Here is a 23,091-nt window from a genome sequence, read left to right as displayed (position 1 = left end):
GATGTTCACAGTACAGATTTATTTTTAGTTGTGATGTTGATAAAGTGGACATATAGTATTCACAGTACATGTAAAATCTCTCTTATATTTGGGATACTTGATTTGCAGCTTTGATTTTATTTTATTTTACTTCTTTTGTGTGTCATCCTGTCTAGGAAATAAGTATTTCATAAATCAGTGGTTTGGGTGGAGAGTTCAGTGATTGTTGGTTTCCATGTTCGTCACATTTAGACACTAGCTAGTTTCTAAATATAAAAACTTGTCTTAATGGTGTCTTAATTTGTACTTGACATCTGCTACTGACAGTGTACAATATGTTTCCCAATGGGATACTTTTTTTCTTTTACCCGACTGGTTTTCTTTGAACGTCACTTGAACTTTTGTACCTTTCTTGCAGATCTGCTCTCTCCCCCACACACCTTTTTTTAAACTCCACCTAAAGCTGGAAGATTGTGTGAAAGATATAGGAAGTCTTTTCCTGTGCTTGTCACTGAACACATTCAGTGTGTTTTTGTAAAAACGCTGTGGAGTGACTAGAGTGTTTTGAGACCTAAGTTTTGACTGCTTATAATTAATTTTAACTTATCATCTGGGGTTTCTTTGTGCTTGTATATGCTTATAGGTGCATTTAATAAATAGACAGTGAAGAAATTAGTGGTATAGCCCAACATATATGTGCCTGAATACAGTAATTGCTAACAGTCATTTTGAGTGGAATAGAATTTTGTAACAAAAATACATACCAGACATTTTCGCTTACATTTTATTCCTCCCCTTCCACATTTCTTGCTTGTTGTAGGTCTGTGTGCTTAGGCTTAGCCTGGTAATAAAGTAGTAAAACTTTGGGTGTAAACCATTGTTTTAAGATTTAAATAAATGTTACAGCATTTTTATGTCTGTGTGTAATGCATAGAGTACCTAAAAATGTAGATTTGCCTGTTTTATGCCCAGTTAAAGTCACTGAAGAATTGCATTTGGCTTATGTTTTCCCTTGCCCTGAAACACTTGGATGTTAGCTCCTGGATGAAGTGGGCTGTCTCACTTCATATCTGAAGTGACAGATACGGATACAAGGTTTGTCATACTGTGCATTTTGTGGTATTTCAGTGGTTTCTGCTTCATTTGTTAAAATTAATTTAAAACCAACAAAAATGAGTGAAGTGTTAATGTGTGGGGTTTGGATTTGTAAATATTTGCAGATTGTGTTACATCAGAAACACTCTACAAATGCAAATGTTTGGCTTTTTCTGTTTCTTTCTCACTGGGAACTTATATATCTTTTGAAACTGGTAATCAAGTGCAAAAATACTTGGTTTGGAGATTGACCTCTGGAAGGTGTGTAAGATAAAAAACTAGAAGCTGCAATAAAATTCTAGAAGCTGCAAATTGGTCACAAATTATTGATTTTTTCCTCCAGTTTGTGTGCTTAACTCCCTTCTGCCTAAAAAAGTGAGCTAAACTTTTCAAATAATAGTCCTTTTAATCTGAAAAGTCCCTTAATTATTCCTCCCCTATTTCCTGCTCTTGGATACAGATCCTTTTGGTGTATATCTTGCCATGCAAAAATTCTAAGTTGGAAGAGCACCTTTTTTTTTTTTTTTCTCCACATAAAATTGCTGCATTTTTTAGGCAGCAAACTTGAAGTGTGATTTAGTGGTGGAAGCATAAACCTGGCAGTCAAAAGATGTGAGTAGTGCTCACAGGGTGATTCTAGCAAGTCTGATTTATTTCTGGCTTTTTCTTTCTGTGAAATGTTGATAGAAATAAGAGTACATGAGGTCTTATTTACTCATCTTGGAAGCTCCCAGACAAAAGTGGAAAGTGTTCTGGACATTAACAGTAATTTGGCTGCTGGAAGTTGCCCAAAGTACTGGCAGTGTGTTCTTGCGCTGACTGAAAAATAAAGTAGCAGTTCTTCTTTCTTTAATAAGTGTATTTCTGTTTGGATCCTGCTCAGCAGCCTGTTGTGAAAGTCATCACTTCTAATAGCACTGTGCCCCAGGGACCACCGCAGGGCATTGACTGGCTCAGCCCTGACTCAGAGCCTGAATCGTTGACACTGCTCATCTAGAAAAATGATGCAATTACAGCTCTCTGTCCCGCTCTGGGAAAGCATCTTGGATCTCCTCGTTCTCAGAGGTGGGGTGAGCCAATCTGACTGGGGTGAGTCTGCCCTGCTTGCATGTATTCATCTGTCCCTGTTCTTTCCAGTCTTGAATATTTCCTGCAGGCCATGGACTGTGCATAACTCAACTTGGCTTTTGTCATATGTTCAAATAGAGAATTTCAGACTACCCTGACTACTTGCTTGGTACTAACAGCATGAGAGGTCTGTTTGCCCCTGAGAAGCTGATCTCTTCTTTTCCTGGTTCCTTCCTAGCACTCTTGGAGCTGTTCCTCATCTTGGGGCACATGTGGTAGCACAGTTCCTCCTTATGACAGCTGCAGCAGCATTTTAAGGTTAAGTAGCACATTCCTGCTGTCACCTCGTTGTTCTGCAGCCAACTGCTCTCAGCTGTGCTGGCTGAGCTGCCCCTGAAGCTGCTGCACAGAATCACTGACCCTGACTGCCTCCTGGGCGAAAAGAAACAAAACCTAGGAGAGACAAATGGTTATTTTTGAGTTGATCTGACTGCATGTAGTCCTAGAAACAGTGACATGTACATACTGAAAGAATGGTGTGGCAACAAGGTAGGAGTAAGTGGTGGGGAGGAAGCGGGAAGAGGAGGAGAAGCTTGTTGAGCAAATATTACTGGAGACGCCCCTATTGCAGAGCCATAGCCAGGACCTGTGGGTTTAGTTCTATAAAATGAACAGCAAAACTTCCTCTCTGGGTTTCCATTCATGAACCGGATTTAAACTCTGTGTGTAGGGAGGATGGTGATTTATGAATAAACGTGTACTGGCTGCTGTAGGTGTTTGTAGTTGGGCATGTCCCTGGCACTTCCCATCCCACACGTGCACCCTTGCCCCATTCCAGCAGGTTTGCTGTTGGGCAGGGAGCTGGACCTTAGCAATGAGGTGGCAATGGTGCATGTGCCAGCTTGAGCTGTACCTCAAAAACAGTGGTGACTTTACAGCCACGTGAAAGGAATGAAAGGAACTTTGTGATTCCACCCCTTGTTCTGTCACGCCATTGCTCAGAGATGCTGATTTCATTTGAAAAACTGGTGTTGAATGAAAGATCCCCACTCGTTTCTGGAAGTGAATTTACAGCACTGATTTGCTGTGTTGTTTTTGTAACCACTATGTCTGTCAGTGGGAGCTGAAGAATGGGCATTCTGCTATCCTTAACATCATGCATTCTTATCTAATTATATATTTATTTTTGAAAATATAATGCTACTACACAATAACTTAATTATTATTTTATGTGATATTTAAAGCATTGTGCTTCCTGCCACAGCTGAACAGACGTTCTCCTCCAGGAATTATATCAGTTTCTGGAAGTATGAGGGTAAAGTCCAGCAAAAGGTTTAAGTGCCAACAAAGATGTTTACTGTTATTAATTGTTATAGTCCAAAATTATTTGTGTCTTATAAGCTTGGCACTAGTGTATTCCTAAAATGTCTTCTGAGTATTCATTTATTTTGTTGGCAACTTCTTGTGGATGGATGTTGGTATTAGGTCAGGTCTTTAGGAGAGAAGAAGGGGGATACCACACACTTAGAGCCAGTCAGCAGAAAATCCATAGGAGGGCCAAAAGTTAGAAAATGGCTTTGCGTTCTTTGCTTTAAACACGACTTGTCCTTCTCATAAAGGGGCTAAGGGCTTCAGGAGGTTTTGAGAATTTGTATGTGTACAAGATGGAAATAAGGGATTACAGTAGAGGAAAATAACTCTGGAATTTATTGTGCTTTAACCACAGGATGTGGTTATTGAAATAATGTTCTTGGGCTTTTGGCAACAGTTGGCTCTCAGGCCTGCTCTTAAACTGTGCTGAACAACTTCAGTTAAAGTTAGGAGTAATTAGGATTTTGTATAGCTGACACTGATTGAATGGGTGATCTGTGCTTCTGCAGGAGCTCCCTGATCTGCCAGGGAAGATTTCACCAGTGAACTGCCAAGTCTGGATTCTCTCCCCATATCTACTCCTGAGGTGCTACTCTGACCTGTCAGAGCAAGAAATACTGTACCTAAAGCACTTGAACACCTTCTTAGCAGTACTTTTAAAATTGACTCTGCATGTGGGTTCTTACTTCAGACTTCCCACATTCTGAAATAGTTTCTGCATTGATTAAATACTACTATTTTGCCCAACAATACATCAAATGAATGTCAGTATTTCAGTGCAGGATAATTATTAGTGAAGTAGTTAAAAAATTATAAAAGAGATTTGCTGCAAAATATTTAACTTCACAGTGTAAATGTGATTAGTTTCCACTAAGTCAAGATGTTTCTACAACTGTGGATAGGATGAACATTCAAATTAGGGCTCCAGCAGAGTTAGTGTTGCTGCTATGCCTTCTAGCGGGGTAAACCTTGAGTCTTGTGGCAACTTTATACACCTAAGTTGAAAAATAAACTAGGTAGATAACCAGAAACCCTTGGTGCACTGTAGTGCACCAAGTGCACACTGAAGTGTCTTTACAGGGGTTTGTGGAGATGTCCACTGAATAGTTAAAAAGTCTGAGCAAAGATACTGTGAACACGTTTTGAAATAGTAGTCAAAGCTGTTATCGTTAATAATTTCTATTTATATTAAAAAAAAGTTAATGGTGGGAGTAGAAAGTATATCTCCTAACTGGACCAAAAGAAAAAAGTGAGTGGGCTGCTTTTTTTTCCTCTCTTTTTTCTTTTTTTTTTTTTTTAAAGAATCAAACAAATTAATATTTGGTTACACTCTGTATGATTTCTATAACCACAGTGAAATTCAGTTTATTAAATATGCTGGTGAATGTCTTGAATAAAACTGGGATGCAACAACCAATTTTGCTCTTAACAAGTGTTAAACCGGGTGAAATAGGGTAGATCTGGGATTTCATAATACAAAAATAATCTATCCTTAATTTCTGGAATTTTTATGGGAAATTTTGTCTTTATTCAAGGTAATTAAGTGTCCCTAAAATTAATCGAGAACGGTTGTCTTGTACTGCTTTGTGCTCTAATACGCCAAACTCAAAACAAAGAAAACATCTGGAAAATAATAGAGGTGTTACTAAGTAACTAAGTTACCTTTTTTTTTAATAGTTTTTTTTCCCACTTTTGACCAGTTTTATCTTGATAAAGTTCAGATAGTTTAAAAAACAAACAAAAAAAAACCCCCAAGCAACCAAAACTTGATAAAGCAAATCTGTGCTGCAGGTGCAGCATTGATCCAGCAGCTCAATACCACCCAAGTAACAATTTGGGAGGTGTGAAAAGCAGCTGCTGCTGTAGCAGCAAGGTGCAGGGCTCATAATGTAACTGGTTAAATGTTCTTCAGTCAGAATGAAAGTGCCCCACAGGCTGTTGCTACGGAAATAGGCGCCTGTGGTTAGTGCTGAATGCAGAGAGCCTTGTCTGTCTTGCCGATCAAAAATTGGCCCCAAGTTCTCTGTGTATCACTTTACTGCTGGAAACTTGCTGCTTATCAGCTGCCTGCTCTCTGTGCCTCTCAGGAACTTCAGTTACAAATACAGAGGGAATCTTGTTCTGTTTTAACTCTCTTCCCTTTACATTATGATGTGAAGTATTTCTCCTGTGCATTACCTTAAGGTCTGTAGAACAGGAAGTGTACTGTTCCCAGGACCTGATCCCGAGGGCACTTCTAGGGAGCAGCACCTTGATCCCTCTGTAACTAAAGGGAATCTTGCATACAACTCTTTATTGAGGGCTGTGGACAAAATTATGTTTATAGGTGCAGCTTTTAAAAATAAAAAAACCCCAAACCTTAAAAGTCAGTGAAACTTTGTCAACTAGGTATAGTCCTTACATTAATTCTCTAAATTGCATTGCAGTTCTCTAAGCTGTGATATAATAAGCTCCTTTAAGGTGTGCACAAATAAGCACCTTCATAAACATGGGACGGTTTTTAAAAACTGTCACACTTTATTTTTCTAAGAGGCATTTTGATGTTTCTGGGACGCTCTAACTATTCAGCATCCTCCTCGTGTGCAGCTCTCCTGATGACACTGGTCCATTTCAAAGGAACGTGAGGTATCTCTCGTGATAATCAGACACATCCTTATACTGAATACGTAATACAGTGAAGGTAAAGTAGCAGCTTATTTAGGCATTCCAAATTGAACATGTAACAGCTTTAACAAAGTCTTATTTTTATCTGCTTTTATGCATGCACAGACACAGCAGATTTGTATCTGCCTTTTCAGATGAACTCTCTGAGTTATCTTGTGGTTTTTCCTCTCATCTCTCTCCAAGGCTACCAAAAGCCTTTGTCAGGTTTTTGACCTTTTTCATAAGAATCTTTTTTCACCCAAATTTTATGAATGCTGATGCATATGAGGCTTGGCTAGGTACAGCTAACTCCTGGGCAAAATCTAATGGAACATGGTAACAGTTGTCCCAGGGCTTATGTATGAGCTGGGCATTAAACCTATTGTGACACAGTGGCATGCCTATTTTGAATGGTGGTTCAAGTAGTTTGTATATTTTGGCAAAAGATTAACAGAAAATTACAATAGATTTACTTTAATTCTTGTGATAAAATAGCTCTGGAGTTACAAGGTCCACGGAGAGAATGTTTTGTTGGTGTGGTTTTGGTTTTTTTTCCCAGCTGTTTTCCTGCCATATTATTATATTTCCTGATCTGCAATATTTTAAGTTGTTTTGAATTATATATTTTTTAATTTAAGTTACCCTACTTTAGAGGGGTGGGTTTTTTTCTTTTTTTTAATAATTGCTGATATTTGATCTTGTGTGTAACAAAACTTATGGAAAAACTTAGGGCTTTCATTATCAATAATGCTATAAAATTTAGTAAAGCATTCTTATTTTTAGCAGAGTGCTCTTGGCTGTCATGCCGGCCTTGCTTGAAAAGCACTGGGATTAGTTAGCATAGAGATGATGCCTCTCATCAGTCTTGAGCCTTCTTCTCAGACATTTCCATCTATGATTAAGTGTTTCAATCAAGTTATATTCATGCGGCAGCATGTTACAATATAGTTAAGTACTTTTTCTTCTACTGATTGTCTGCGTAAAGGCTCATAATACGTATGATGGAGATTGAGTAGATTTTTCTTCCTTGAAGTAGGAGGGGAAGAAATAAAGCATTGTTAATGCCTACAGTGGTCCTTGGAGTAAAGATACCCTGTCTTGTTGCAGGTTCTTGTGTGTCATACATGAAAAGATTTAGTGTCAAGGATTATACCTGAGTGGGCTGCACTCACTCTCCTGCAGGAATTTCAAAATGCCCAGACAGACCGTGGTGGAGTGGAGAAATACAGCTTTTGCCATTGAATCCTGTGGCCTGTAATGGTAAGCAAACAACAAGCATGTATTTCTTATCAGTGGTTCCAGTAAATACAAGCCTGGAGTAATCTGCCAAGCACAGCTCAGCATTGCAGTCCAGGTAAAAATTGCCTTGTCAGTGCTGCTGTGAGGGTTTCATGCCCAGCCCTGGCTGGGTGCTGAGCACTGTCACCTTCTCTTGGCTGTTAGTGGTGCTTCATTAGTTTGGAAGGTCCTTCTGTGGACTTCACACTGCTCTGAGGCAGTAACAGCATAGCCTTTTTGAGAAGTGACTTTTGCCACATCCTGAAGATTTGCTGTGTCTGTGGTATTATTTCAGCTTTGGAATCAACTAGTTCTGCTTTAATACTTGTTAACTGGCCTTAGTATCAGCAAATCCAAAGGATGAAGCTGCTTCAGGAGAATTTCAAAGTGTCTGCTTTGCTTTAGTTGTGCCAGGTGAGATTTCCATGTTTCCCCTGGTGATTCAGTGCTTTGCATAGTGCACGTTTCCAGTGGCCTGTTGGAGCTGGGAACAGTTTTACAGGGCTGGCTGTCAAACAAGGCTTTGAAAATGGTAAGATGAAAGATAAGTAGACAATCTAAATTTACTGTGGGGAAAAAAAATGTCTATGAGGCATGTTGGTTGTCACTGGAAAGCTCTCACTCCCTGTTTGTGATCCAAAGGAGCTTACCCAGGCACTCTTGCATGTTTGGCTCCTGTGACCCTTCGTCTGGATCAATGAAAAATACGTACACAACTCCTGACAGTTTTCCAGTGTGTGCTGCTATCAAGTGAGACTGAAAATAGAAGATTTCTGTGGTTTGCCGTCCTTTATTGTTTTATTTCAGAATTACTCCACAAAGGACCTTTCCTAAACCTGGTATTACATTTTGGAAAACTTTTAAAAAAGAATTGTGAGGGTTTGACAACCTTGTGTCCTGAGGTAGGGTATGACTCTAGAAACAATGCTTCCATCAGAGATGTCTGTCTCCTTGGTGGTGTTTTTAATATTTAACCTCCAAGGGAGGGAACTTCCTTATTGCAAGTGTTAGTTTTATATTTTTTGGCTGTGAAGTACGGATGTGGTGGTGTAACAAATGTTGCATGGTTAAGTTTGGGGAACATTAAAATTTCCCTGTAATCACTAGTATAGAGAATAAGATTTTTAAAGCAGGTATTTGATAGGACTTATTCTTGAAATACTAGTCATTAAATAAAGAGGGGATTGGATTTAATCTGTCCTCTTACCTTCTCCCTTGTTTCATAAATAGTATGAAGGCTTGGCTTTCATAAAGGGCATTTTATACGTTAACAAAAATATTTGTGGTGCACTAGCACCCTGCAGTGCACTGCACCATGTACTCACACACAATCATGTTCTTTCTGTGTGCATCTCTTGGCCTTGGGCTGAGTTTTATTTCCAAAGTGAGACTGCTTCAGGAAGAGCTGAGTAAGCAGAAATTCAGCTAGAAACAACCATGTCTGGCAAAATCATAAAAAAAAAATACTTGGCTCTGCAAAAATTATAGACTGGGACAAAAAAAAGTCAAGGAAACTGAAGTTGTTGATGTCAATGCGTTGGTTGAACTTCAGATGCCAGGTTGTATTTCTCTTCCCTTCAGTGGGGTGGGAGTATTGCAGGTGGGAGAGCGAGGAGCCTCTTTCTCTGTTTTACTGGTTTTAGATGGACTCAACTGAAATAGGAAGTGATTTCTTATCTTACTCAGGGCAGGTTTTATCTTCTTCCTGCCTTGTCCTGTGCCATATTATCATTGCACCTGCTCTGTACAAATACACTATTTACCCTAGAGGTGGGAAAGACTTATTTCTAGGTTGAACTGTACATTCCCCTTAAATAACTGTGTGAGACAGGAAAAAAAATGAGCCATGTGTGATGCCCATTACACTCTTGTTCACGGGGATCGTTTTTTTTAATTTTTAATTTTTTTTACTTTTTGCAAATCTGTAGCTGTATCTAGTCATAGAAGTATCTAGTTACACCCTAGCACTCTGGCTCTGTCACATCTGTGCTTTTTGACTGCTTTAGTGAAATAGATTATTTCACTTAATAGATTAATAGGCATAATAGATAAATAGATTAATTGGCATATTCAAAATATTGCAATACAAGTGACAGAGATTTCATTCTAGATGTAATTAATTATATTGACTTTACAAAACTTGTCAGCCTGAGCTATTTTGTTTGCTATTTCCTGTAATTCTGTAACCTGTAATTCTGATTTCAATAAAGGCTGAGTATCACCTAGTGTGATACTTTTTTCTTTTTCCTTAAAAAACAGATCCGAAAATGTCAGGAGTTTTAATTTCTGTGAAAATCAGGTATATTCTCATAAAATTGTTGGAGCTTACACACACAGAGGCTCTTTCCCTATTCCTGTCTTAGTGTTGAAATTTAATGTTCTAGTTTCAGGGTTTTTTCTGCAGTTTATATAGCTCAATATTGCAGGGTTTAGTACTTTCAATAACTGCACAAGCACTCTGCTTTTGATATAATTAAGCTGAAATTACACAGCGAAAAGCTGTCCTGGCTTCTGAGGACACTGTGTTCAAAGACATGAATTTTAAATAGGTCTGAAAACTGAAAGTGTAAGAGGAATATTGACTTTTGCAGTGGTAAATTCAATTTTAAATCAGCTAAAGGCAGAAAATCTATCTGTAAGATATGACAGGGGGTCAGGAAGTCAAGAAATAATCACACACCTTGGTTTTGAAAGATGCAAAGCACAGCTCAAATCCCTTCTGGTGTGATGTGGCTTTTTACACCCTGGAGTTTGCTGCTTATGAAAACCAGTATTATAAAAGGACTGCTTTCTTCCCCGCCCTGCTGAGCCAGACCCAGCACTTAATTATAAGGCTTAATAGATTTGTTGGTTGAACCATTATGTGTTTTCACAATAAAAAAGTACCTTAGAAGAGTAGTAAACTCTCCCACGTAGTTCAGTTGCATCAGTCTGGTTATATGGACTCTTCTTTCTTTTTTTACTGACTTAGTTTGTGAGCTTGTTTTAAATTACCAATCAGTTTTCTGAACCCTATTCTGTCACCATTTTCTGTCGTACCTGGACCAGTAGCACAGAGATTTCTTTCTGTGACTGTAATCTCTTTTGTCAAAGCATATCCTGTAATAATAGTGGTATTTAAGAATGAGCAACAAACACCCTCCCCCTGCCCCCAGCTTTTGCAGTGGTACACTTGATATTCTTTTTCTGAAGCTGTGCACCTGTGAGAAGTGATGAGTCAGTTTAAGAGCTCATTGCTGCTCTAGATTTCCTACTTGGGCTTTGCTTTTCCTTTCCAAACGCTGGGCCAACTCCGGAGCTCGTCTACACCTCTGCTGCAGTTCCCCACCCTGACAGAGAAGTGCCCTGCCAAAACTGGCTTTTTGTTGCTGTGTTAGGTGAATGGGCTCTGCAGAGCCCAGCAGGAGCTGGGTGCAGGCACCTGGTACAGGACAGGAGTCTGAAGGGGTGAGACCTTCTCCTTCTGCTGGGCAGAGCTGCCTGTTGGACTCAGCTGCTTAGGAAACCACAGCCTCTGTTATTTCACATCTTCCATTTGTACAAGAGACTGAAAAACTCTTTCCAAATTAAACAGCTCGTTATTTATTCCTACTTTAAAAAGTATTGTAAGACAAATATTATGAGAAGAAGCAATCTACTGAAATAAGAATGTGAATTAGAAAAGTTCCATTTCAATGCTTTCTTTGCAGTACATTTAGCGCTATCATTGCCATGGGTTTCAGCATTCAGGGAGCAAAGCCTAAGTGACCTAGTGGTGCTGATTGCTCTGACATGCCGTGGGGTATTTTTTTTCAAATGACAGACTACTTTTTGTATTGATTTGGCTTCTTAATATAAATATAGTTCTGAGTGTTGATGTGTTGAAGTGGGTGTGCTCACTTTGTGTAACAAAATAGAGGGTGAATATAAGTAAGATTTTTCTTTTCTGTGTTGCAGGAGCTCTTCAGAAATTAAATGTAGTTATGGAAGGTGAAATTTCACATGAAAAACTTCAAAATATGTATAGAAAAAGGTTCACTTTTGTAAAGAAACTCACTGCTAGCAGATAGATCATTAAAAACACACCTGTTCTCCACTCAATACTTTTGTATGAATAGGAAAAGGTAAGGTAAGGTGGCTGCAGGCTAGCATTTGAAAGCAAAGTCTAAAAGGAAGAAATGTTGTCTTCAACATGAATGGTATTTCCTGTGGTGTATGTTTGGATTGCTAAAGTTCATTTCCTAGACTGAATTAGTTGTGGAGTCCACTAGGCTGGAGATTATTTTTTCTTGAGATTCATAATTCATCTACTAATCTCCTTCAATTATTCTACTGCATGTATATAGGTTCCTGATTCCCTTTTAATATCTGCTAATGGGTAATTACAGTCAGCAATCATTCTTGTAATGAAAATTGCTAAAGTAATTTCAGAAACACTGTTGTTGTTTGTGTGAAACAAAAGATGGAATGGAAATCGAAGCTGTACTGTCTGTCTGGTGCTGTAGTAGTTAAAGATGAAAAAAGTGGTTCTTCTTGCTTTCATACAGAAGTTATTGAGAGGAATAAGGCAATTTATATCAATTCACTTGGTTTTTGCTATTAGGGTTTGTTTTAATATTTCAGGGTGAGACTGCTCTTTGGTAACCAGACAGCTCTGGATGATTAAGGCTTGAGTTCTTGGCAAATGAACAACTAAGAGAAAAAAATACTTTATAAATTATCCAGGTGGTTACTGTGGTTGTGTTTGCTTGTGAATACATCAGGAGCTTTGAAATGAAAAACAGAACCACAACATACTTGGATTTTGTTTGGAAAGGCTTTAACTTGGTTAGGAGCTGCCGTGAATAATTCTCCCAAGAGAGGGGAAAACCAAAAGAACTTCAGTCCAAGCCTTGCAGACTAATGAAATATTCACTTTCGTATTTTTTGTGACAAAATTCTATTAATGTGCCAGTAGAAGACTGGAGAGTTTGGTAATGCTTGAAAATTCCCATCCAGGTGAAGGAAAAGCACAGAGCAATACCCAGATTTGTGGGAGATAGAAATCTTTTTTGCTTGCAGGTGAAAGGTTGCTTTGATTTTGTGTCAGGTCTTGCTCAGTACTTACCTACAAAAGCTTCTGTTGCTGAATCTGAACACATCCTTGTTCCCACTGGCTTGAAACAGTAGATTTGGAAGGAAGTGGCTGTTTTGATTTGTGTTCTTGAAGGTATTCTGTTGTCCAGTTTGTTACACCTCTCACGTGTCAAGTGCTCTTACTTATTCACTGGGCAAATTTTTTTATCTGGCCAAATGTATTTCATGTTAATTGGTTTGTAAGTGGCTGTGGAGCTCACAGAGGTTTGACTAAATCATATTAGTTTGTTTGGTGGCTGTTCCTGTAGATTTTCAGTGCAATTTCTAACCCATACTGGCAGGTTTGTTTCTTCTATATCCTAACCTGGGTGACAAATCCTTCTTTTCATCCAAACACAATGAAGGCTTCTGAAAAAATGAGACTTTTTCTCGATAAACTGCTGATCAGAGCCCCGTGGTTTCATGGCAGAAGCCCAGTTCCAGTCCCCATTTGGCTCAGTGTGTTTGCCACAGGTGCTTCTGGGAGTGTTTTTCAGGTTTTGTGGCCTGTTGCTGTTTCAGGGTTACACCTCTCTTGGTGTGTCATAACAACAAATCTCCAGGAAACTATGACCAAAAAAAGTAAAAGTGATTCTATGGTGCACAGTGCTCACATGATCCTATAAACAAGAGCATGTTGAGTTGATAATTTTTCTGGTGTGTGATACCATCCATGACAAAATCTTCTCTCTCTCAAGTCTGCCTTCTACATTTTCAGACGTTTGTTGGAAAAAGTTCAAAGATGGAAAGACACAAAAAGTGGGGACTTTTCAAAAGGGAAGTGGTAGTGGCAGTGAGACATGGGATGCAAATTGAAACTATTTTGGCATTGAATTATTCATCTCAAAGTAGCATTTATGCAGTGTATTATGGATTCTTGGTAAATCAATAAAGTACTGTTGGGGAGTTTCTTTACCTAGAGAGTTTTGAGAAGAAAATTCTGTGACCCAGGGGTCATTCATAATTACTTTCAATGCATATCTATGGAGATCAGCCAGGTAGAAACAAATCAATGAGATAGCAATCTCCTTTTTATTAAAATGGATTAAACTATTGAAAAGACATGTCTCTTCTAGTTGATGTCCTGTAAAACTCTTCAGTAATATTCAGAGATAGTTCCAAGCTGACGCTGGACATATTTTTCATCTTTGGAGCATCGGATAAGTGAAACACAGCCACACAGTATAACTCTGGAGAATAGACATTGTCCTTGGTACTGTTTTTTCATTGACACAGTCAGGAGAAGAAGTTACAGAAAGCAAGCTGTGAAGTAATTTTTCTTGCATTTTAATATTAAGTAGCCCAAGACAGGATAATTTGTTCCACATAATTGTGAATGTATTGCTGCTTAGCAATTAATAGTTATTTTTTGAAAATGGATTCTACAGTTTGGAAAAATAAAGTTGCCTCTCAGAATAATTTTACTGAAAGTATATTAAAGTTTTTAATTATTTTTAGTCTGAAATGCACTTTTAGAGGGAGCTGGGACAGGAAGCCTGTCATCTCTTTCACCTGCTGGCTCACATCAGGCAGAATGAGTTCCTGCACCCTCTGTCCCCGTGCTAAAGGAATTCCTCAGGCTGTTTAATGAGCTCTCTGGTGCATCACAGTCCAAACCTTCCCACTGTCTGTAGTGTGTTGTTGCTATTACTGAAAGACAAAGTCAGATTGAAATACTTGCCACTGTGCATACCTTCTGATTGTTTGTTCTTCAGAAAAAAACCTGGCTTATGCCCAAGTGAAGTAATTGTGCAGTTACCTTTGACTTGGAAAATGCATTAAAACATGATGCAAATATTTCAATTTATTCTTCATATCTCCTTTAAGTGTCAGTGGTTTCTAAGATTCACTTCTTTTCAAGAGTATTATTATGCACATGCCAACGGTATGAGTACCAGAGTAATTGTTTTGAGTGAAAAATGGAAGGACCTTAATTATGATGAAAAGCTCAGTAATAACCTCTAGAGGTGAGATATTAGGTGTACCATTAAATATACCTGGGAAAGATGTATTAAAAGAGGTCTTCAGTTTTATTTACATATTATATATATTATACATATATACATATTTATATATATGTTAATTTATTCTGGGTGTTACTGAACAAAAGTGATGCAGTATGGTCTTTTTTTTGTGATTAATCCAAGTTTGTGGTGTACTCTGGACAAGAAGTTCTAGTTTCTCCCTTTGCAAAAGTACCCTTTTTTTTTTTTTGTCCAGTCTCCGTTGATATGTCTGGTTTTGCCTGCTTGTCATTAATAATTGAATCATTGGATAGTATGATAGTGTTTGGCTCTATTTACGAGAGGCAGAATTGCTCAGTATGGTTTCTGAAACTTTTTCCTTCTTGTAGTGTGAATGCAGTCTGAACGTGTGTGTGTGGTTAAGGATTTGCTTTTTGAAAGTAACTGGCTGGGATTTGGCTTTCTGAGGGAAAAAACCAAAAAGAGTGGGCTTTAATGGGTTCTTTCTCCCTGGAGCAATGGCCTTGGGCACCATGGTGACAGCAGTCAAGTGGCAGAGAAGCTGTGGTCCTGTTACCAAGTTTCAATAAAACTTCTGAAATCCTGTTTTTCATGCTTCCCTCCATCACATCTCTGTATTTTTTTTTTATGGCTCTTGGCATTGAATGAACTATACTCATTAATGTATTTGAAAAACACTGGTCATTAGTAATTACCAATACAGTTTATTCCTTAATGTTCATTGTTAACAGAATGCCTGTATTGCCTTGGAAACACTATTACGTAGAGTGGAATGAAATATACAGAACTAGATGTTAAGTATCTTTTGTAAAAGAGTTTAATGAATTTTGGCTTGGACCTCTTCATTCTTTTCTCATTTTTCTCTGCCTTAATTAAAGTGTGAAATGAATAGAAGAGGATTTCTTAAGATGCATGTTTTGAAAAAGAATGCCAAGTGTATTGTGATTAAAGATTATATATACACATACACAGAGACGCACACAACTCCCAAAGAGTTGTGAGCATTCAGTTACACATGCTCATGGGTGCTATGTCATTTGCTCAAAAGGAAAAAAAAACAACCCATGTAGTACATTTGTATATGAAAATATTTCGGTGGTAGAGCAAGGAGCAGTCAGGTGAGCAGAGCAGCCCTTGGCGAGCACTGCCTCTGTGGCTGCCAGGCACCACTGCCCACACACGAGGCTCCTGGGCTCCCACCCACCAGCAGCACACAGCTTTGGCTCATGGTCAGGGCATGCAGGTAGAAAGTTCAAGGAAAGTCTAAGGAATCAACTATTTTTATTCCTTCCCCCCTTGGGGAACATTGTGTATGATTAACTGTTAATTTACTTATACTGTCTCTGCAGGATTCATCCCAGGAAGTGAGATTCGAGCTTATGGAAAAGCATTAGAGACTTGCAAAATAATAATTAAAAAAAAACTCATACCAGAACCTTCTATCTGCACCAATGCAAGTCGATCTGGAGCTTCATGTGTAGAGCTGATGATGAATTGCCTGTGGTTTTGGGGAGGCTAATTCTTGCTTTCGATTGCACTGGAAATCTGAAGTTAATACTCATGAGAAGTAAAATCAGAGGACGTGGGTTACTTGGTGTGCCTAAAGATCACAGAGTCAGCAGTGAAACGACAAAACTTCCCTTTGAAGCAGCAGCTTCAGCTGTGTCTTACTGTGTGCACTGGGAACTGAGAGAAATAGCAACCAACTCGGGAGAAGATGCCAGCTAAAGGGAAATACTTCTTCAACGAGAGCGATGACTGCAGGATAGCAGACCCGCTCTACGAGAAGTACTGCTACACCAGCCAGCAGCATCCCCTCCTGCTGCTGCTGCTCTTCATTGCAATCCTCCTCTGGACTACTCTAATTATCATCTTTTTTGTTACTGATGTGAGTATATGGTTTTTGTGTGTGTCCAATGTCTTTAGGGATTATAAGGAGTCACTAGGACAAAACACTAAATATTTTTAGCTAAAGAATATTTTGAGCCACATGGTATCAATGTTGCAGTGCTGAAAGAAATCAAGTAGCTGTGCACATAATACTGTGTATGTTTTTGAAGGGATGGGAAGAGACGAGATGGTGTTGTCAGGCACATTCACAATTACTAGAAGGATTCTTCTTTCCTTTTTATATGTTATGAACAAATCATAAACTCTATTAAATGCTAGCTATAATAATAAGTACTAAAAGGGCCAAGGAAGGAACAAGAACATAACTTGGTGTCCTGCATTTCTTGTATTTTTTTTTTTAGAGTCATCTAGGAAATATAAAATATTATAGTGAATCATTGGTTATTCATCAGGTTATTCCCGAGGTGATTTTTCTTAAAGGATTTGTAGATGTTAATTTCCTTTCAACATTTTTTTTCTTTTTTTTTTTGTTAAAAGCACAGCAGAAGTCTCCCAGTACAATGGTTGATCAGTTGAATCAATATTTAGTTAGCAAAGAGCAGGGATCCTATAGGCATAGAAACGATGCAGCTTAAAGATTCTTTTTTTGTTATGTAGTGTAATTTGATTTTCTGTAGTAAAAACTGGTGTTCTTCAAGCCCAGTTGACAGCTGGTAAAAAGAGGAGTTGATTTCAAGATAATGTTGTAAAAAGGTAGTAACGTAGCTTTTATAATCTTTCATTGCCTTCTAACACTTCTTTCCAAAAACTGTTCTTCATGATAAAGGGTCTTTAGCAGCAAATTAAATCTTACCAATTGCCCTTGTATGCCTTTTACCTTTTATTTCTTAGGGAAGGGAACCGTAGCAACACTATTTTTAACAATTTTTCTCCTGTAAAACTTAGAGAGCAGTTACACTTCTCTTTAGCAAAGTTTGAACTCCTTAAATACATTTCTTTGGGTACATCTGCATTATAGATACAGTATAGTGAGTACTTAGTGGTTTGGGGTTTGCCTTTTAAGCTAGTTTGGAAAATAATAACGGTGGAACTGGGGTAGAATGTGTATCTGTAGTAGTATTTATCATATTATCTCCATCTGTGTGAATATCAAAGCGTGTTTATGCCGCCACAGCTAGTCTGCTTAGGAACTCAGGTTAACTTATTTTAAAGGTACTCAAGCTGTTTCCAGGCTGATATAGATGCATTTTTCATTTCTCTAAAGGGGATATTTGGACCATCTGTAACACTTTGTTTTGCTTTTGCAGGAAGCACATTCCCACCTTGCCTTCATCATTGCAGTGGGTGCTGCCCTGGCCATATTTGCAGTCATGTACTTCCTGCTCTGTATTGAATCCCTCTTTCGAAGATGGCTAACGTTGTTTGGAGTGATGATTTGGGTTTGCTTCCTCACTGTGGGATATGTATCCCTTTTTGAAAAAGGAAATGGTTATCAGCTTTGGGAACAGGTTTGTGTGTTGTGTTCATTCAGGTACTTACATAGAACTGGTAGTCAGTTAAGGGTGTGTTTATGTGCTTTATTTGTTCAGAATGTTTTAACTACATAATAACTCTTCTGTGATTTAGGTTAACTTTTAAAAATTGGTTTTACTGACTCACTGCTGTAAATTTGAGTTTGTATTCTGTATTATAGTGAAAATACATATCAGCTGAGAAAACTGGATAACTGCATAAATCTGTGTGGAAATTGCATCTTTAAGGTGTGATTGAACTGTATTTTTAGTTAGGATTTTTACTAAATCCTAATTACTATGAATTAATCTCTGAGAGAATTCTTCATTAATAATACTTGCTTTGTTAATTTATATGGGCCAAAGAGGTGTTCAAGAAATGTATAAAGGACTCCAGAGCTGGGTGTGCCTTAGGGAGCAGGTTTTTAAGGCAGTGGGAGAGGTGAAGTGAACAATAAGAATTAATGACACATTCTGGCATTGCTGGGTGTGGCTAAACGTCATTGCTTGCTATCTCTGATCAGAAGATGGGTGATTTCATGAAGCCAAAAATATCATAATTTGTAGGAAACTCCTCCTAAGATCTCATAATGCAAGCAGAAGAGTTTTAATTCAATAAAAATGACTTTTTATCTTGTTTTACAGACTCTGCCCCTTCCCCTCTTTATTTGAATAAAGAAAGATATAAATTATCAGTTAAACAACCAAAATCTGATTTGCATTGTGGTCTGGATCCAGCATTGTACATTTAGAGTTGCTGTTCACTATTTTTTAACTTAAGGGAATACCTATTGCCTTAGGAAACCCCCCCAAATGTGTTGTTCTTAACTATAAATGCAAATATGTAATAAAGCAAGATTTGATTTTGCTGCTTTCAGTGCTGCAAGCCAATGTGGTGTCATCATGTGGTAATAATTCATTCATATTGATTTTAAGTCTAAAATATAAGGATGCCCTGAAAAGTGAATAGATTCATTCAGACTTTCACCTCAAGTTATGAATTTATCACTAATCAAAGCTGCTATTTAAATGCAGGTATGGCCTTTGCTTGTCCATGCATATAAAACTATCACACAATATTCAGAGCATTGTGTGATGGGGGTTGCAAATGTGGGAGAAAAAAATGGTTTTACTCCAGCTAAAATAGTAAAAATACGGAAAAATACTTTCATTGAATGGAATCTTTTATTTGCCTGTTTGTTTATTGCTGTCCCAGTCAAACTATCTATTTTGGCAAAACATTTAAGTGCAGACTGGACGTTGAGACTTCCTTGAAGGAGACTCTTGTCCGGAATGGCACAAGTTGGGTTGCTGTGATGAGATGGAGCTGAGCCAGGAGCTCTGCAATATATTCCTCTGATCAGGGTTGTTAGATTCCATATCTATAAACTAACAATTGTAACAAATCTATAAATAAGAATTTGAATTTTACAGAACTTCCCAGTGATCTGGACCAGTTTAGCCTGTTGCGCATTTTATAGAATCTGTGCAGCTAAATTAATATTTAGTGGCAATAAAGGTTATTCTCTTGTGGGAGGACCAGGAAGTATCAGTTGGCTTTTTGGTTTTTATCAAACATGGAGTAAACAAACACATGCGATTGAGTGATGTTAAAATTAGAAAAATATCTTGGAGAAGGTGAGAAATCTGATTCTATTTAGTACTGAGACACTTGCATCACACTGTTCCTGTGTGTGAGTACAAAGTGCATCCAAAGTGCACCTCCAGCGGTAAAGGATAAGTTCAGGATAAAGGGCAAGGACAACTGGAAAAATTATTGGTGATATGTCATGTTAAACTATCTTGTCTATGAATCTATAGCTGTTAATTTTCTCAAAGCTCTTAGATCTACCACTGTCCTTATGGTTTTACTTGTGTTCTGAAACATCAATATCTAATTGTTCAGCTTGAAATTGAGAAGTAATCCTGCTGCTTTGCTCCTCTTTCTGTAGTGATTTTTGGGGTTTACCTAATAACATGTATGTGTGATTTTTTCTTTTTGTTTCCAAAGGTGCCGTTCTTTCTATTCATAATCTTCACAGTTTATACCATGCTACCCTTCGGGATGAGAGGTGCTGTCATAATTAGTGTTGTTTCTGCTCTCTCCCATATTATTGTTCTAAGCACTGTGGTAAGCATGACTTCTCAAGAAAATATAGAATCCATTCTCTTTCAGGTAAGGAAATAACTTAGTTGAGTAATTAAATACCGTAGTCATGTTATCCTTTGCTATTGGCACAACTATTCTGTTTAAAAAAGTTCCAGACTTCTACATGGATGTTTCAAGTTTATGTATTTGGAGCTTTGGCCCAAAAAATCTTGGGCTTTTTGTAAAATTGCATATTTTTAAATCTGTAAAGCATTTTTTTTTCTGACCTCAGTGGACAAAGTAGGATAATTGTATTAATTTTTTAACTAAGTTGTTAAAAATATGCCTAACTTAGCCACAGTCATTCTTCCCAATCTGTGCTCTTTCAGGTGGGTCTACCTAACTTCATCAGGCACTGCCCACAGGGTGGATCAAAAGGGCCAGTGCTGCCCTGGCAGTGCTTCTGGCTAGGTTCAGGGCTCCCAACACCCATTAACAGGGTGTGTTCAAAGCAGCACCCCAGCTCATTCCATGCAGACCTGTGCCAGACTTCACCCAGCATGCTGATGCATGAGTTTGTGCACTGGTTTTCCATAAATCAAACACTGGTGCCTGTGAATAAATGTTAAATGATATAATAGGATTTTCTGTTTCCTTATTCTGCTGGATGTTTGCACAGGAATACCTGTGACTGTGAAAGTTGGCTTATATTTGCCAGATCCATCCTGGCTAATAGCAACCTGTGATTTGTTATGTCACAGGGTAAGAGGAAATGAAACGTGGTCTGGGACTGATTGCTTTTATGGGATTAATATGTGTGTTAGTGAAGTATCAATGACTGCCCTGCAGTAGGTAAATATTTTTCTTCTTGTGCAGCTCCTTGCCAATGCTGTCATATTCCTTTGTGGCAACTTCATGGGTGCATTTCACAAACGCCAAATGCAGGTTGCTTCATGGGATTTGTACAGGTACACCTTGAAGTGCATTCAGGTCCGAATGAAACTGAAGATTGAGAAGAGGCAACAAGTGAGTGAGCTAGTTTATGTTATGAACTGCTGGTTTTCATTTCCAAAGTCTGTATAAATTCATAAGGTTGGTGACTAATCCATGTTGAAAGGCTTGGTCCAATCTTTGTGATACCCACCTAGTGTCAAAAATAAAAGTTGTGCCATTTGTAACAAAAGAAGGAAGTTAAAGGGAGGAAGCTGTTCTCTGGGGTTTGTCTACATGAAAATCACAGTATTAGTAAAAGGAATGTAATTACCAGTCATTTTAGTTCCTTTCTTCTTAGCATAAACAGCTCCTGTTAGGAGCCTGTTAAACAGGCCTAAAGTAACTAAGAGAACATGCCCTTAATGCCTTGAGAACATGCCCTTAATGCCCTGAAATTACTTGTAAGGTAATTTTTGCAGTTAGTTTTGTGCTTCCCTTGGTCACCTTGTTTCTGCATTGAATTCTAAAGTCTAATTTGTTCTTATATTTTCTTGTCTCACAAACTATTTTTCCTTTGCTAGAAGGAAAAAATTGGACATGAAGGGAGAAAAAAATCATATAATAGCTTCCAGTATTTATTTCCATAAACTCCAGTGGTATTCAAAGAATAAGCAAGGAACATGAATTTCTTACTGAGGAAGGATTGTGGAGAGATATCAATGCTGAAACTAGGACACCTTTCCTGGTATAAATAGGGTTAAGGAGAGCAGCCCTACAAGGCTGATACATGCCATGTTCTCTGCCCACCAATTATTAGATAAAAGGAAGAGGCTGAAAAGTGACTGGCCTTATCAAACTGAAAAGAAGAAAATGCCACACTACCAGTGCAAGCTGTTCTCTGATGCTAATCTTGTGAGATGAGATGACAAATCTGCATGAAAGCCCTGGCAGAATTTCCCCACGCAGCCGCCAGGGAAGCCTCTGATCACCTTACGCAGGCAGTGTGCTCTCATTTCCTGGGCAATGTGGTAACTTCCATGGGTGTTCAAGGTTTTGGTTTGGAGATTGTTTTTTGTTTTTTTAATGGTTTGTTTGAAGTGTAAATGTGCTTAAGTCTATGTAGAGCTTTCTTTTCATCTGTGTTGCAATTTGTCAGGCAATTCTGAGTATCCTTTTTGCCACCCACTTTTTCTCTGTGAAAAAGAAGTGAGAACTGCAGGTCAGGGTTCTCCATTGCTTCCTTGAAAATTGTATGATATGTCAGCCTCCCATGGCCCTGTTGTATTCCCTGGGATTTGGCTGTCAGTTTAAATTCTTTCTTGGGGTTGACTCTCCTAGTACCAAAATGGTAGATGAGGGGAAAGGAGGTGTTTCTATTTCTGGGATCAGTCTCAAACTAAACTGCTGCCTATACTTTGTCTAGACTAGTACTTGACGTTTAAGGACTACCTCTTCCCACTGTAATCCCAGGGAATTTCTTCTTGGTGGCAGGCACTGGTGAAGTAACCCTGGCAGCTTACTGCTGTCTGTGCATGGCTGCATCAGGTATTCAGGAAAAGGGGATAAGGATTTGGTCTCAGGGGACAGCATTTAGCATTTTACTTGGCTGCATAGTGTGTTAACCTTGCTGTTGATGTTTGAAAAAGCTGCTGCTTGTATCTGCTCCACATAACACTTGCTCTTCAGTGGTGACTCCATCTCTGGGGTGGTAGAGCCCTTCCTGGTTCAAAGTATTCTCTTTTTGTCTTCCTCTTCTGCCCAGCAACTTACCAGGGCCTTCTTTGAAGAATGGACTTTTAAGTCAGAGCCAGTGTCAAACGGTGTCCCAATAGTCCAACAAGGGAAGTGGGTTTTGAGGAATCTGTTTCTCATTCAGTTCAAAAGATTTCATTTCAGTGGCATCGCTTCCTGGTTCAGTTCAGCTATAGCAAGATGTAGTTGACACTTTTGTATCTGTTGCTGCTTTTCCAGCATTTGAGAACGTACAAATATTTTTAATACTGAATAGATCATCAGGTACAGAACATAAGCTTTTATAGAAGCTTTTTGAGAAAATGCCAACATAATACTGAGATTAGTAGACAAAATAAAATGTAATTTATCCAAAAAATGTAGTACTAAATACAGATTTTGTGTGTGTGTGTGTGTTCATGGTTACAAAGGGATGTCACACCTAGGCCACAAGGAACAAAAG

General features: G+C 38.4%; 1 protein-coding gene across 4 annotated transcripts in view; it reads left to right on the top strand.

The window, feature by feature from the left end:
* Positions 1 to 23,091, top strand: part of ADCY7 (adenylate cyclase 7) — a 59,659-nt gene that overhangs the window by 10,623 nt on the left and 25,945 nt on the right. For 2 of the 4 annotated variants that reach the window (XM_085071897.1, XM_085071899.1), the window contains exons 2-6: positions 7,264 to 7,416; positions 15,863 to 16,401; positions 17,672 to 17,872; positions 19,887 to 20,051; positions 20,841 to 20,990. In XM_085071897.1, coding sequence (XP_084928023.1) covers positions 16,231 to 16,401; positions 17,672 to 17,872; positions 19,887 to 20,051; positions 20,841 to 20,990 — 687 coding nt within the window. In that variant the 5' untranslated portion in view covers positions 7,264 to 7,416; positions 15,863 to 16,230. Of the gene's footprint in view, positions 1 to 2,067; positions 2,164 to 7,263; positions 7,417 to 15,862; positions 16,402 to 17,671; positions 17,873 to 19,886; positions 20,052 to 20,840; positions 20,991 to 23,091 lie in introns of those variants that run through there. The other 2 variants (XM_085071898.1, XM_085071900.1) reach the window with 2 other exon arrangements.

The sequence above is a fragment of the Lichenostomus cassidix genome, chromosome 11 (genome assembly GCF_008360975.1).
Source record: "Lichenostomus cassidix isolate B80296 chromosome 11, HeHo_3.0, whole genome shotgun sequence".
Classification (NCBI taxonomy): Eukaryota; Metazoa; Chordata; class Aves; order Passeriformes; family Meliphagidae; genus Lichenostomus; species Lichenostomus cassidix.
This window is presented reverse-complemented; position numbering and strand designations above follow the sequence as displayed.